The sequence below is a fragment of the Sipha flava genome, unplaced genomic scaffold, assembly GCF_003268045.1.
Source record: "Sipha flava isolate LNK unplaced genomic scaffold, YSA_version1 231_pilon_pilon, whole genome shotgun sequence".
Taxonomy (NCBI): Eukaryota; Metazoa; Arthropoda; class Insecta; order Hemiptera; family Aphididae; genus Sipha; species Sipha flava.
In genome coordinates, this window is record NW_020272868.1 from 104,542 (window position 1) to 117,357 (window position 12,816).

General features: G+C 33.7%; 1 protein-coding gene across 1 annotated transcript in view; it reads left to right on the forward strand.

The window, feature by feature from the left end:
* The first annotated feature begins 329 nt into the window (after positions 1 to 329).
* Positions 330 to 12,816, forward strand: part of LOC112683635 — a 55,277-nt gene continuing 42,790 nt past the window's right edge. Inside the window, exon 1 of the mRNA XM_025554749.1 lies at positions 330 to 1,087. Within this exon, the coding sequence (XP_025410534.1) occupies positions 698 to 1,087 (390 nt within the window). The 5' untranslated portion in view covers positions 330 to 697. The remainder of the gene's footprint in view (positions 1,088 to 12,816) is intronic.

Consider the following 12,816-nt stretch of genomic DNA (forward strand, 5'->3'; position numbering starts at 1 on the left):
GTCAATTAAAAGAGAAACGCTCGCCCGTATTGTGTTCACCTACCTATCGATATGGTACATATTATAATAATGATATGCACGTACAGCCACGCGGTAACGTCGCGGCCCATGTGCTTGGGGTACTATGGTGCACCGCGGATGATCGGCGGAGGATCAAAGACCGTCTCTTGCAGCAGACGCGTCGCGAAGGATACGGCGCTCGTAAGGTTGCTGCGGCGGCGGCGGCGACGGCGGTGGGGCCGGACGAGCTGCAGCTGCCGCGCGCGGCGGCGTGTTGGGGCGGCGGCGGCGGCCGGTGCAACTTGGGAACTGTAACTCGGCGGCGTCGCGCACCACCAGTTCCGTCCGAGACCGGCGCGCGCGATCATGTGCCAGTGTTGTAACCGCCCACTGCAGTCGTCGTCCACGTGCTCGTTCGCGTCAGACGGATTTTTTTCGGCGACCCGCAAGTAAACACCGTAGCACCGTCACGGGGGTGAAGGGCCGGAAGAACGTACAACGTTTTCCCGACGCCAATCCTTGTCGGACACCGCTGTCGTGAAATCCCAATACCGTGATTGGAAATCGAAAAATCGACGCGCGTAAAAAACGGGTTTTTTTTTAACAATTATATATTTAAAAAATTAACAATTACCTTATAAAACGCACAACAATTCGATCGGATTTCCTTTGCCACCGGCCGTTTCCTAAGATCTTCATGCTGGACCCCGCAGCCACCATGACCCCGAAGGTGTTGGCGCTCGCCGCGCTTCTCGCGGTCGGCACACAAACGCTGTGCCAGGGGGTGGACGGTCATTACGGGTCTACCGGAGCTTACAGGTACCCGAGGCTGGACAAGTTTCTGCACGACAGGATGGGCCTGGATAACAGGTCAGCGTTGACCGGCGATCGTAGCCTGTTGGCTAGGACCGCGATCAGTACCACGACCACTACCACCACGGTGGCCAGTGTTGCGGCGCCTGAAGACGAGGACTATGGTGGCAGTGACGACGAGGACGACGAGGAAGAAGACGAGGAGATGACTCTTGAGTCCATCAGGCTGAGGCACTTGAATCACAGAGAGAACGACAACGATCTTTTTGACAAAGTAATTATACTGCATGTATACATGCAAATTATATTATTATGACATACGTCAACGTCAGCATTAAGCACGACACAATTTATTGAATAATACTCGTGATGTCGCACGTACCTATATGCATTCATAATAATATGCAGTCTTAGGAATCAAAAAAAGAATACAAAAATATCGCGTCTTTCGAACAATAGTAATTATATAGTATAAAAGTGGTCCTTCGCGCGCGTTTGTGTGTGGTGTGCAAATGATAACTTACGTATAGATCATAGCTGTGTTAAATAGTGCACGTACAGATAATACTTATGTACAATACAATTATGCGATGGGCGAGTAAATACCGTCTAAGTGCACATGGCGAATTTAATGGAAACAATATAAACGCATTTTAAACGATTTGTTAAACTGCAAGATGTATGAAAATTTGATAATTTTAATAATTGTTAATTTAGCGTAGATATATATCTATGCACAGTTAATGACCAAATTAAGTGAGTTAATCGAAATCGTCAACTTCACACGTCGTGAATTTGTTGATGAACATTTTTGTTCATTGCAATGCCGCGGTATTGTATTATAGTATATATAAATATATATATAAAGTTAATTAAAAAAGAAAAAAAATGTATTTATTAATAAGTTCATAAAAATGAAAATGTTATTAATATTCAGATATTTGAATCAATAACAGGATCGATCTCTATGACCAACCTTTAAACGGGCCATTTTAGTTGGTATATTTTAGTTCTAAATATCACTAATCAAACCATAATACCTACTACACAGTAAAATGGCTTATTTTCATGACTTTGATTAATCTTTAGTTTTCTAAGCACCAAAATAATTGTATGACAAAGATTTTCGTAAAATGTTGGCAGTGAAATAAGATTACTTCTACAAGGTTAATTAGTAATGAACAAATTGTTATAAACTTTAAAAATAACAATATTTCTTGTTAAAATTATTTTTTGTGATACTATAATCTATGTAAACAATATAAGCCAAAAACTATATTAAAATACGCAACCATTCATTATTAATTGTTTCATCCGTATTATAAAAGGTTAAAAAAATAAGTGTTATTGCGATCTTTCTATTCGTATGTATACACGATTATTATAATTAATGCAATATTAAGTTTATTATATCAATATAGTAATTATTATACCGTTTCTAATTAAATGTGAATATAAATAATAATCTGATTAAAAGATTTTTTTATTCACTATTATAAGCCATATGCTCTTTTTAAGATTTTTTACTGTCAGAAAATATTTTTGTCAAAAAAAAAAAAAAAAAAACGATTAAATTACATACTTCAATAGGCACTTATAAAATATTTTATAACTCAAATATATTTCGATGGTTATTTTTATTAACAAATCGTTTTCATGGTATTCACCAGAAAAATTGAATAATAATTTTAAATCATTGTATTATAATTGATGAGTATTTGCTATTAATATTTGCCTAGATTCAAAATAAATGTCTAACACTTTTAATAATTCTTTACTATTAGTAAAATCGGTTACACCGCTGTAGGCTTTCATATACCTACCATTTATTTTTTTCTAAATTACACATAATTTGTCTTTGAGAAATTGGCCACATGCTTATTCGGCTATCGTACAGTTAAATGAATGTGACTGAAATTATTTATCTTTAATTTTTAAGTGTGACTTTACATCTTAAGTTTTTCTTACACGTGTTATGCAAATTAATTTGAATGTTGGCAAGTATTGAAACTAATTATTAAGCACATCAAAGTGCACGTTCATAATGACGTTCATAATGTAATGTAAAAATGAATTTTTTACGAACAGAAAGTAACAGGGTCAAAATTACATCAGAGTCGATTAATTTTTAAACAGCACATCACAGTAAAACCAAATATATTCGTTGCTTTATTCAGAATCTAAAATATTATCATTATACACGACGACGAATCAAACCACTCATAAGTGATTAATTATCTCTTTTAAAGCGATTTATACCAAAACGCTAGTTTTATTACAAGCTATTAATTATTTTTGCGAGTTATAAGTTAGAATTATTCAAATTCGTAAGCTAACAATCGATGATAGTGATGAGTTCAACAATTTAAATAAATATAGGCACGGCCGTAGCTATCAGTTATTTAGAAAATAAAGCGTTGGTGCATGTCCGTGTACACATCGATCATAGTACGTATTGTAAATGAACTAATGTATACGTGTGTATATCCATTCACCTGAACCCCGAAAACAGTGCAGGATCGTGACGAATACTTATTAATAATTTAGACCATTAAAAGGTCGTTATTAATATTTTGCTACTAGTTTTACGTCCAGTTTTTTTTTTGCTTTTGTTTTCAATTTGTATTCGTTTTCGTGGCATTCTCATGCGCAGGTAACGCGTGAATGTATTTTCGGACGCAAGCACTTAGACAAAATCGTTTTAAACAGATTTTCATTCCCTCTATCACCTACAAACCGATTTCAAGCCGTCCGTCTCATATTAATGAAGTTCGTGAGTTACAATAATGTGATAGTAATAATAATAATAATTCGCTGGTACAGAGCACTATCAATGTGAACGGTAATAATACGAATAATAGTTATAGCCATCGGGTATCAGAATTGATTGCTCTAGTCCATTTCTTCGAACCCATGCTGCAAATAGTCGCAATGATTTATACGACAAAACGAAATAACAATGTCGTCCACGCACTTTTATCTGCGCATATTTTCCACGTGGTCCCTACCGTCGGCCGACTCACCAGCTCTTTTCGTTTTCTCGTTTTCAACTAAAATAATATTGTTCGCGACGAAAACCTGCACACGGGCTGCAAAACTGCAATAATGTAAAATCTGGATTCCAGTCCAGTGAACTTTTCAAGTCTGCGCTAAGGTCCCAGACGCCCATCGTCACGTATACGCGTAATGGACGGACTCGCGCGCGTTATTATTTATACCAATCGCTCGGAACTCCAGCGCTGGGCTCTATTCCAAAAATAGACCATAGCCTCTGTTTAACATTAAATTGACATAAATCAATTACCATTGTAAACCTCGATCGGATACACCGTGCATACACGGCGACGAGTAAACACTATCCGGTCCACACAGCCGCGGACATTATTACATTTTCGGCATGCAACAATTTGACAGTGTACGGGTGAAGTCCGATCAAATACTATTCGGTAAACCAAAATGTTTTCTTTTCTCACACGAGTGAACGATAGTGAACATACAATAAAACAAAACGCGGTCAAACGATGAGATAACAAAATAATCGGAACAATGGCTGAAACATAAGGTACAAGTTAGTGTAGGTTAGTTAGGCTGAAAAATGTGGTGTTCTCGTTGCGGTGCAAGTTTCATCAAACCCGTGATAAGGAAAAATCTGCAAGGTAGTGCCGGAATATGCTGGAAGACGCATAGGAATACGAAAAGTGTTAATAATTATTATATGTCCGACGTTAGGCTGTTTAATACGCGTGTTCAATGTTTAATCTAACTTTTGTCGCGCGCTCAAGAATTTTCCGACCGTTCACTGTGTTTTTCATATTGAATCGATTTGACCGTGTAGATCAGCGATAATCAACCGGTGGTCCTCCAACAATTTATATGTGTCCCAAACATAACCCATTGAATTGATAATAAAATATAAATTTCAAAACTTATATTATAAATATAAAATAGTTACCTATATCAAAACAATTTAAGTGCGTCACAAATTCATAAATTAAATATACAAAGGATGTGTACAGAAATCAACTTACTGATTCACATCTTGACGACTTGTTATGAGTAGCAAGCAGTAACTACAAATCAGATTTATCCAAAATAGTGAAAAAACGATCTCAATATAAAAATTCACACTAATTTAAAATAAATATTTAATTCTTCTTTTTCTTCTTCTTCTTCTTCTTCTTCTTCTTCTTCTGGCCTGTTAATAAGGACCATTAAGGTCCTTTGCCGCTTCCACAATCCTTCTCCACTGATCAAATATTTAATTACATTTTTTTTTAATTTCCGTTCCGTTAATTTCGACTTGCGGCTCGTGAAATATTTTAAAATATTTTGTGGCCCAAATAAAAAAAGATTGAGTATGGCTGGTGTAGATTATCATTTACGATAAATATTGTTGATTCATTTTTTATTTATTTTTTATTAATTGGCTATAAATAGACAGATTTCGGAAGAAACATCGATATGCGTATGACGGATCGACGACGTCGAAACGTTGAAAATTGTTCCGTATTATCATTGAAACGATTATGGTTTACAAATATTTTATTGGTATTGCACGCATTTCTATTATATATTATCAGTTTCGAAAAGGTAAACGTTAATGTGATAGGTATTTATTAGTTAATTACACATCGGTTGTGTATATCGTTAAAAATATGATGTATCACGACTTCATATGATATACATTCCTGACTATATGAACTAAAGGGTTATCATTATATTTTTGAAGTATTCTTAATGATTGTAAAACAATGAGATTAATATTGATTAATATTGATTAATGTTGTTATTATTGATTAATAAGACAATTCATTATCAAATATAGTTTAAATTTTTCGTTTTCGATCTCCGGATTAGTTTTTTTTTTCATTGGTGTTTTTCATATTTTTTATAGCTGAAACCGCGAGATTTGATTTCTAATAAAGTTGGAATAAAGTAACGTAGCATTCAAACAATGTATATATATATATGCATACTAATTATTACGTCAATATTTATCGATAAAAAATATATCTCCATACTGTACAATTAAATAATCTGGGTGAACAATTACAATGGAATGTATTAACGTTTTTTGTCGATATCTGCTAATCTTCATGTCAATACATTGATGTTCGTTTACATAAGTTTACACAAAGTAATTCAAAGAAATAAACGAACGTCACCGTTTACATTCATATCATAATTTAATAAAGCTCTGCAGTTAGCATAGTAAGTGAAAATTGCATAATTCGCTATACAGAATGAAAGACATACTAAATAACGGTTTTTGCTTACACATCAGCTCGACCAGGTCATATTATGCATGTATAATTGAAATGTGACCTAAACACGAATTAAACAATACTATACGTATTAATGGTCAAAACCAGATTTTTATTTAACCAAGTTTCTTGGAATAAATTATACTTTAAACACAATTATTATTATAAAAATATGATATAGATTATCTTTCTTCGTAATTATCTTCTTTACTTTTTTATACTCCAGCACTTTTTTCAACTTAATTTATAATTGTATGTTATTTTTAACAAGTTCTCAGACAACTTACTTTTATTTCTTATGGTAATCTGGCCTAGATCGAATGGTGACTATTCAAAAGACATGAAAGATTTATTGTGCTAATTATATGTGAATAACAGGTGAATTCCCAAGTAGCTAAGCCGCTTGATCGGGTTAAGGCGGTGTATTTGAACAATTTTTCAAATGTCTTTATATTATTATGTCGGCAAAAAAAAAAAATAATAATAATAATAACAAATGTGAAATCAAACAATACATAATATATATATATATATATATATATATATGGTCTCATAAATAAGTATTTATATCCACATAGAAATGTATATACTATACTAATGGAAGTAAGTTTAAGCTACGCTACAAGTATTGAGTAAGAATTTTGTCTAAAGGTGAATGTACTTTTTCTCATATGTTCGAAAGTATATAAAAACTGGGTGTAAATATTTATGGGGTTAAAAAAAAGTAAATAAATACATAAATAAATGCTACCTAATAATTTATTATTTATTGTGTATATTGAAACTTTAATCAGAATATTTCAAGACACGCGATAATATACATGAATGCAACGATTACAATCAGAGTATTATGTTATTTATTAAGATTGAGGAAATTAGAATTGGTAATTAACCGTTTCTGTCTTTCATATGTTCAAAATTGGAATTTAAAAGTTTTCGTTTTCTAACGTACCTATTGGTCTAATGATGTGATAGGTGAGGATTTTGAAAATTGAATAAAAATCATTGCTTACTTATAATTAACATTTTTTCCTCGACGATCCCATTGAAAGTTGAAAATAATTTTTAATTTAATAATAAAAACATATTTTTTAGAACTTTGCAAAAATATGAAAGTTTTTGGAAAGTCGCTTTTTAGTAGATTTAATGACTAAATCTAAATTCTTATCGCAACGCACCAATATTAATATATAAATAATATAATAAATATGGAATAGATAAATTAATTAGTAGTATTATTAATATATAGTGATATAATAAATATGATTTATAATTAATTATATGTATAACGTGATATAGCATAAATTATTCAACAAATATTTGGTTTCAACCAGTATTCTTATAAAATAAAATCATAAAATGCTTTCATTTTTTAAAATTTAAAATTACTATAAATAGTTTATTATTCTTTAATTCTCAGTTTTCTAAAACATAATCTTTTTACGCTTGTTTATTTTCATATATAAAGGATTAAAATATCAAAGAGACCGTTTTATTGTAATTTAATGTTAATAAAAAATAAATACACATAAGCATGGTGGTTAAATATACACAGAACGTAAATAATTAATTGCAGGGCTTTAAATGTCAATGTGTGAAGTCGGAATTAAAAAATAAATAAAAATAAACTTATATATTACTAATTTAGTATTACAAAAATATAGACAGCCGTAAACATTACACCATTACTTCCATGTTTCTTAACATATAATCTGGAAAATATGAAAGATATTAATACCTTATTTCATTCATTTAAATAGATAAGTGTTTTTAACTTGATACTATTTTTCTAACGAAATATTAATATTTTATGTGCTAGTGATTAATGTTTACCAAAATAATATAATAGAATGTTTGGAATTCAAATATATGGCTTTAAAAAAATAAACATTTTTCTTAGTGGGAACTCAAATTATGAGCCAAAATATGTTGAAAAATGTTATCAAACCATTATCTTATTATGACTAATTTATAAAATTCAATTCTACATTTATTCCAATTTTTGACGTATTAAATTTTTTAATAAAAGATTTTTAATGATATTTTATCATTTGAACGTTGAATCGAACCAGAGAAATCCTACTTCTTCTTAAAAAAAATATATAAATATATGTGTGTGTTCTAATTTATAAAAAAAATGTAGAAGTGAAGCCGTCATAGAGCTTATTACATTTTCAAAATGATTTTCTTTTCCTTCCGTTAGTCGTGGTATACACTGACTAGTTATTCATTTCTACTTGAATTGTTTGGAGTGTTAAGTTATTTCAATTGAAACGCAGTAGAGTGATGACAAACTCGCAGCCCTAAATACGTCGGCGGGACAATTTGATAAAATACGACAGGCACGTACAGTTTCTGGTAGATTCGGAGCGCGCGAGGGGCGCAATTTCGTGTCATGACAAATGATATCTATTGTCGGTCAGTTTCCCTCGTTGTGGCCATCCTCTTTATTAAAAACCGTGCTCCCGTTTTTTTTTCCATAGTTTTTAAACCCTCCCTCCCCAAACGCAGTCATTGTCACAGTTTCTGGTCCGTCGGGGTCGCATTGCGACTATTTCGCTTTTCAGCTGTTCCAACACAACACGCGAGTGCGCGCGCATACCGTTTTACGAAACAAATGGGAAAATGACTAATGGGTTTGCGGGTACAAGGAAAAAACCTTTACGTAGCGTATCCGAGGCAACGTTTTAACGGCTAATTTTTCCAAACACAGGCACACACACTTGCTGACAGGAGAAAAAAAAAAGCTAATGGGTTTGGCAACAACGCGTCTTGCGTTTCCTCATTGCTAGAGATCTGAATCCGACAGAGCCACGACGCGGTGGACTCCGATTTTCCGCGAACTGCCGTCCGCGGGCGTTGCGTTTTTATCCGAAAACTGCAGTCCGATCTCGACGGTTACACACGCCCCCGCACGTGCTCACGGTTTTTTCCCGACCACGAAACTGGTGCGGGAACGGCTTTTCGCAACGGACACGACGTGGGCGCGCGCGACGATCGAAACGCCGCGATACGCATTCGCCATATGTGTTCGCGTCGGAGCGTCTGCGTGGAAAAAAAAAAAACAAAAATAAAACGCGTTCGTTTGTTCCGTCGAAATCAAGAGGGGAAAAAAAACGCGTGTGCACTTACGAGTTTCCGACAATATCGTTGCCGAGCGAAAATGATTTTAAAAACTTGTTAACCGCTCGTCGTCGTAAACGATTCTATTATAATTACGGTATTCGTGTACGTTCAATACCGAGTGCACGCGCGCACCAATCCGTGTCGAGCCGGTCTTGACACTTTAATAATCGCAAACGCCGACGGTCTCACGTTGAGAAGTTTTTTACGGTTTTTACTGGTACTGCGAATGGTTCTTATTTTTCGCGTACGTATTTAAATTACGAGAACTTACGGGAGAGTTCGCGGTATAGCCGCTGAGTTCACTTGTCCGGGCGAGCGTTATGATAAGATTTTCAATAAAATATAAAATATTCTTCCCCCCTCCCCCACCATCTGCATTAATTTGTTCGGTTTCTGCTTTCGACCGAGACGCTTATTGAGATTAAACATTTTTATAACCGACGCGAAAACCGATTAATCATATAAATCATACTATAACTACCTAATGGTTTATTTTTTATCAATCGATGAATTTTATTTGTAATTTTATAGTGTGCTATTTATATTATTTATACAGTAATTATTTATAATAACTTCTTCTCCAACTCGTTAAAATTGTATAACCACTGAGCGATGGAAAATTTTTATAAAAATATTATTATCACTGTTATTTATTTATATATTATTATACTACTACCAGGCAAGTTAAGTACGAACGTAAATAATAATTTGTAGCGTAGGCAGTTGTTAATTCCATAACATGAGTTTTAACAATGCCTTACCTAACGTTTCATACAGGTAGTTTGTCGTTTCATTATTTACTCATATGCGCTATTGAAAAAGTAATTTTATAACTCATTGTTATTTTGTAGTTTTTATGGTATTTATAGAATAAAGTAGTAAAAAATTAATGTTCTATCTATAATTTTTGTTTTACATTCACAGTTAAAAAACTTTTACCGAAATTTTCTTTATTAAACGTTGGATCCATTTTAATGAAACAGCTAGGTATAAAAATCGAATGAATATCCGAAGAAACAAATTAAAATGTGTAAGCGTTTATAGTTTTAAAACGATTTAAAAGAAATTAAACTGTTGAACTTCGTTTTAAAAAATTTAAAACTGATTAAGCATTAAGTACTAATATTTCCACACTTGAATGTCAGGTATTTAATAGTTAATGTATTTAAAATGTAAATGCTGACAAGTGTATTTTTCTAAATGGTCATTATTTTTGAAAACATTATGGGTCATAACAATTATAGTAAAAATATACAATTACAATTTTTCAGAAAACCATAGCGAGGAATTTAATAATATTAAGAGAATAATATAAGAGGGTAGGGATAAATTATGAAAGATTATCACAGGTTAAATTACATTAATTGCATTATTTTAACGTCATAGGATCACGTTTTACCTATATGCATGATTTAAACATTACATTAAAAATAAATTAAATCTAATCAAATCCCATGCAATTCAGTAGTATTGTATAAAGGTAGCTTGGTAGGTAACTCATCTTTATCCGTCTATATTTTGGGTATATATGTTAAAGGGTAGTTGTTTCAGACCGTACACGTTTTCCGTCCTGTTACAGCGATGTTATATCCTTTATTTGACCGCCGTTCTGTACACGTCCGTAATAAAATCTCGCGTATAATGAGTTTAAAATTAATATACGAAAGGAAAAACGAAACCGCCGCAGCGATGAATGTATCGTACAGTACGCGCAGCCCTCCACCGCATTTATATGACACTAACGCGCGAGATACCCATTTTTGACGAATACCCGTAGGGGGAGGAGTAAACATTTGATCTACCCGCGTGACCACACGATTATTATACCGTATACGCAACTATATATACGAGTATATGTATTTCATTACAGTACCTACATGTAAGCTCTGAATTAATTTTGATTTAATACGATTTGTCGACCACCCATTAAGACGACGGAAGTGTTTTTTGAGCACAACAGTTATTCGATTCACACTGACCACCCCAGTACATTATACATATTTTATGTTAAACGTGATGCGGGTATTGCGGCACTTTATCGGAGGTGTAGGTACCGATAAGTGATAAAATATTGTACGCCTTTACTTTAGCTTCAGCGAACCCGACACGCGTATTACGATCGTTGAGGTGTACATACACGACAGTGAAAGTTTGAGACGCGCGTACGATCGTAAAACGGTCGGTAATCTGCCTTCAGTTCCGCCTTATACGTATAATAATACTGTGTTCGAGCCCATAAGAATGTCGAACGCAATCGAAACCGTGAAGTCATCAAAAGTCTAAGACTTGACGAGCGTACCGCACTTGTTTTTACGACCGTGTAACGACATGTGCGCGTTCTCAAACTGTTTTCCCGCTTAAAAACGTTTACCGGTGATGAGTACCGACCGTAAGATCCAAATTTTTTTCTTGTCAAATCGTTCGCCACATACTTCTCGTTTTCGAATTTCCTATTTCCAGCGATGGCCGTAATGGTCGAACCTGTGGATCAACAATATACTATTATAATCGACCCTACATTTGTAATCGTACATTGAATGTCGGCCAAGGGTCTTCTTTGTTGTTTTAGAAAATACTGACGTTTCGACATCGTGTATACGAATATCAATCATTTTAAACTCTGTAAACATTGAAATAAAATATAACTAGCTATATTAAATTTAAAATGAGATGGAGGGGTGGTAAATTTACCTCTGCGTGTATACCAAAGTTTACACACGTATTATACCATTGAACTATATACGTTGAAATTGTTACAGTTCTATCACAACCGTTTTTTTCAGTTTATTATTAATGAAAATATAAACATATTTTTGCGATATTATGTTAAGTTCAACGATAAAGACGTATTGTGGTACACATTGTTTTCGAAAATCAAGGAAAAGTATACGGTCCGATTGTATATTATATGTATACTAATTGTAAGCACAAATTCTGAATCCTGACTGGTCTATTTATATCCGCTGCTCATTATCGTTTGGTATTTTCGTCCGCACATATGTTTATACAATTTAATAACTTTGATTTGAAAAATAAATACTACTTGTGGGTCTTTCACAACCTTCAGCGGTATATGCGTAAACCACCGTTTGAGGATCACTGGTACAAGTACAGAATATAATGCTGCAATTGCTGTACCGGATGACCCGGTCGAGAACCGAAGAAATTACAGATATAATCATATACCTCGCATCGGCTCGTTTTTTACGACACCTCAATAAAATTGTAATGATCCAAGATGACATGTGTACTCGTTGTATTATCATTGTACATCATTGGACGATTTAGTAAAGATTTTTCTTTTTTTTTATAAATATCATTTTACCTGCGTTACTAGATCGCGTATAAAAATCACGGAGGGTTGTTCGATAATAATAATTTGAAAACGGTTGTTTTTATTTTCGTTCACGATATCGCCTTGGACGATATTTCGTAAAATACAATGATGATGTTCGCAATTCCGTCGTAGACAACGGTTTTCTATTGTTTCTTACTATACATTGTACCAATCGAAAATATTTATTGAACGTATGACGCAGCTACTCAGGTGCGCATTTTTGTGAACACGGCTATTGTTTTTTACCAATCATCATTTTCCGAATATAAATGCATA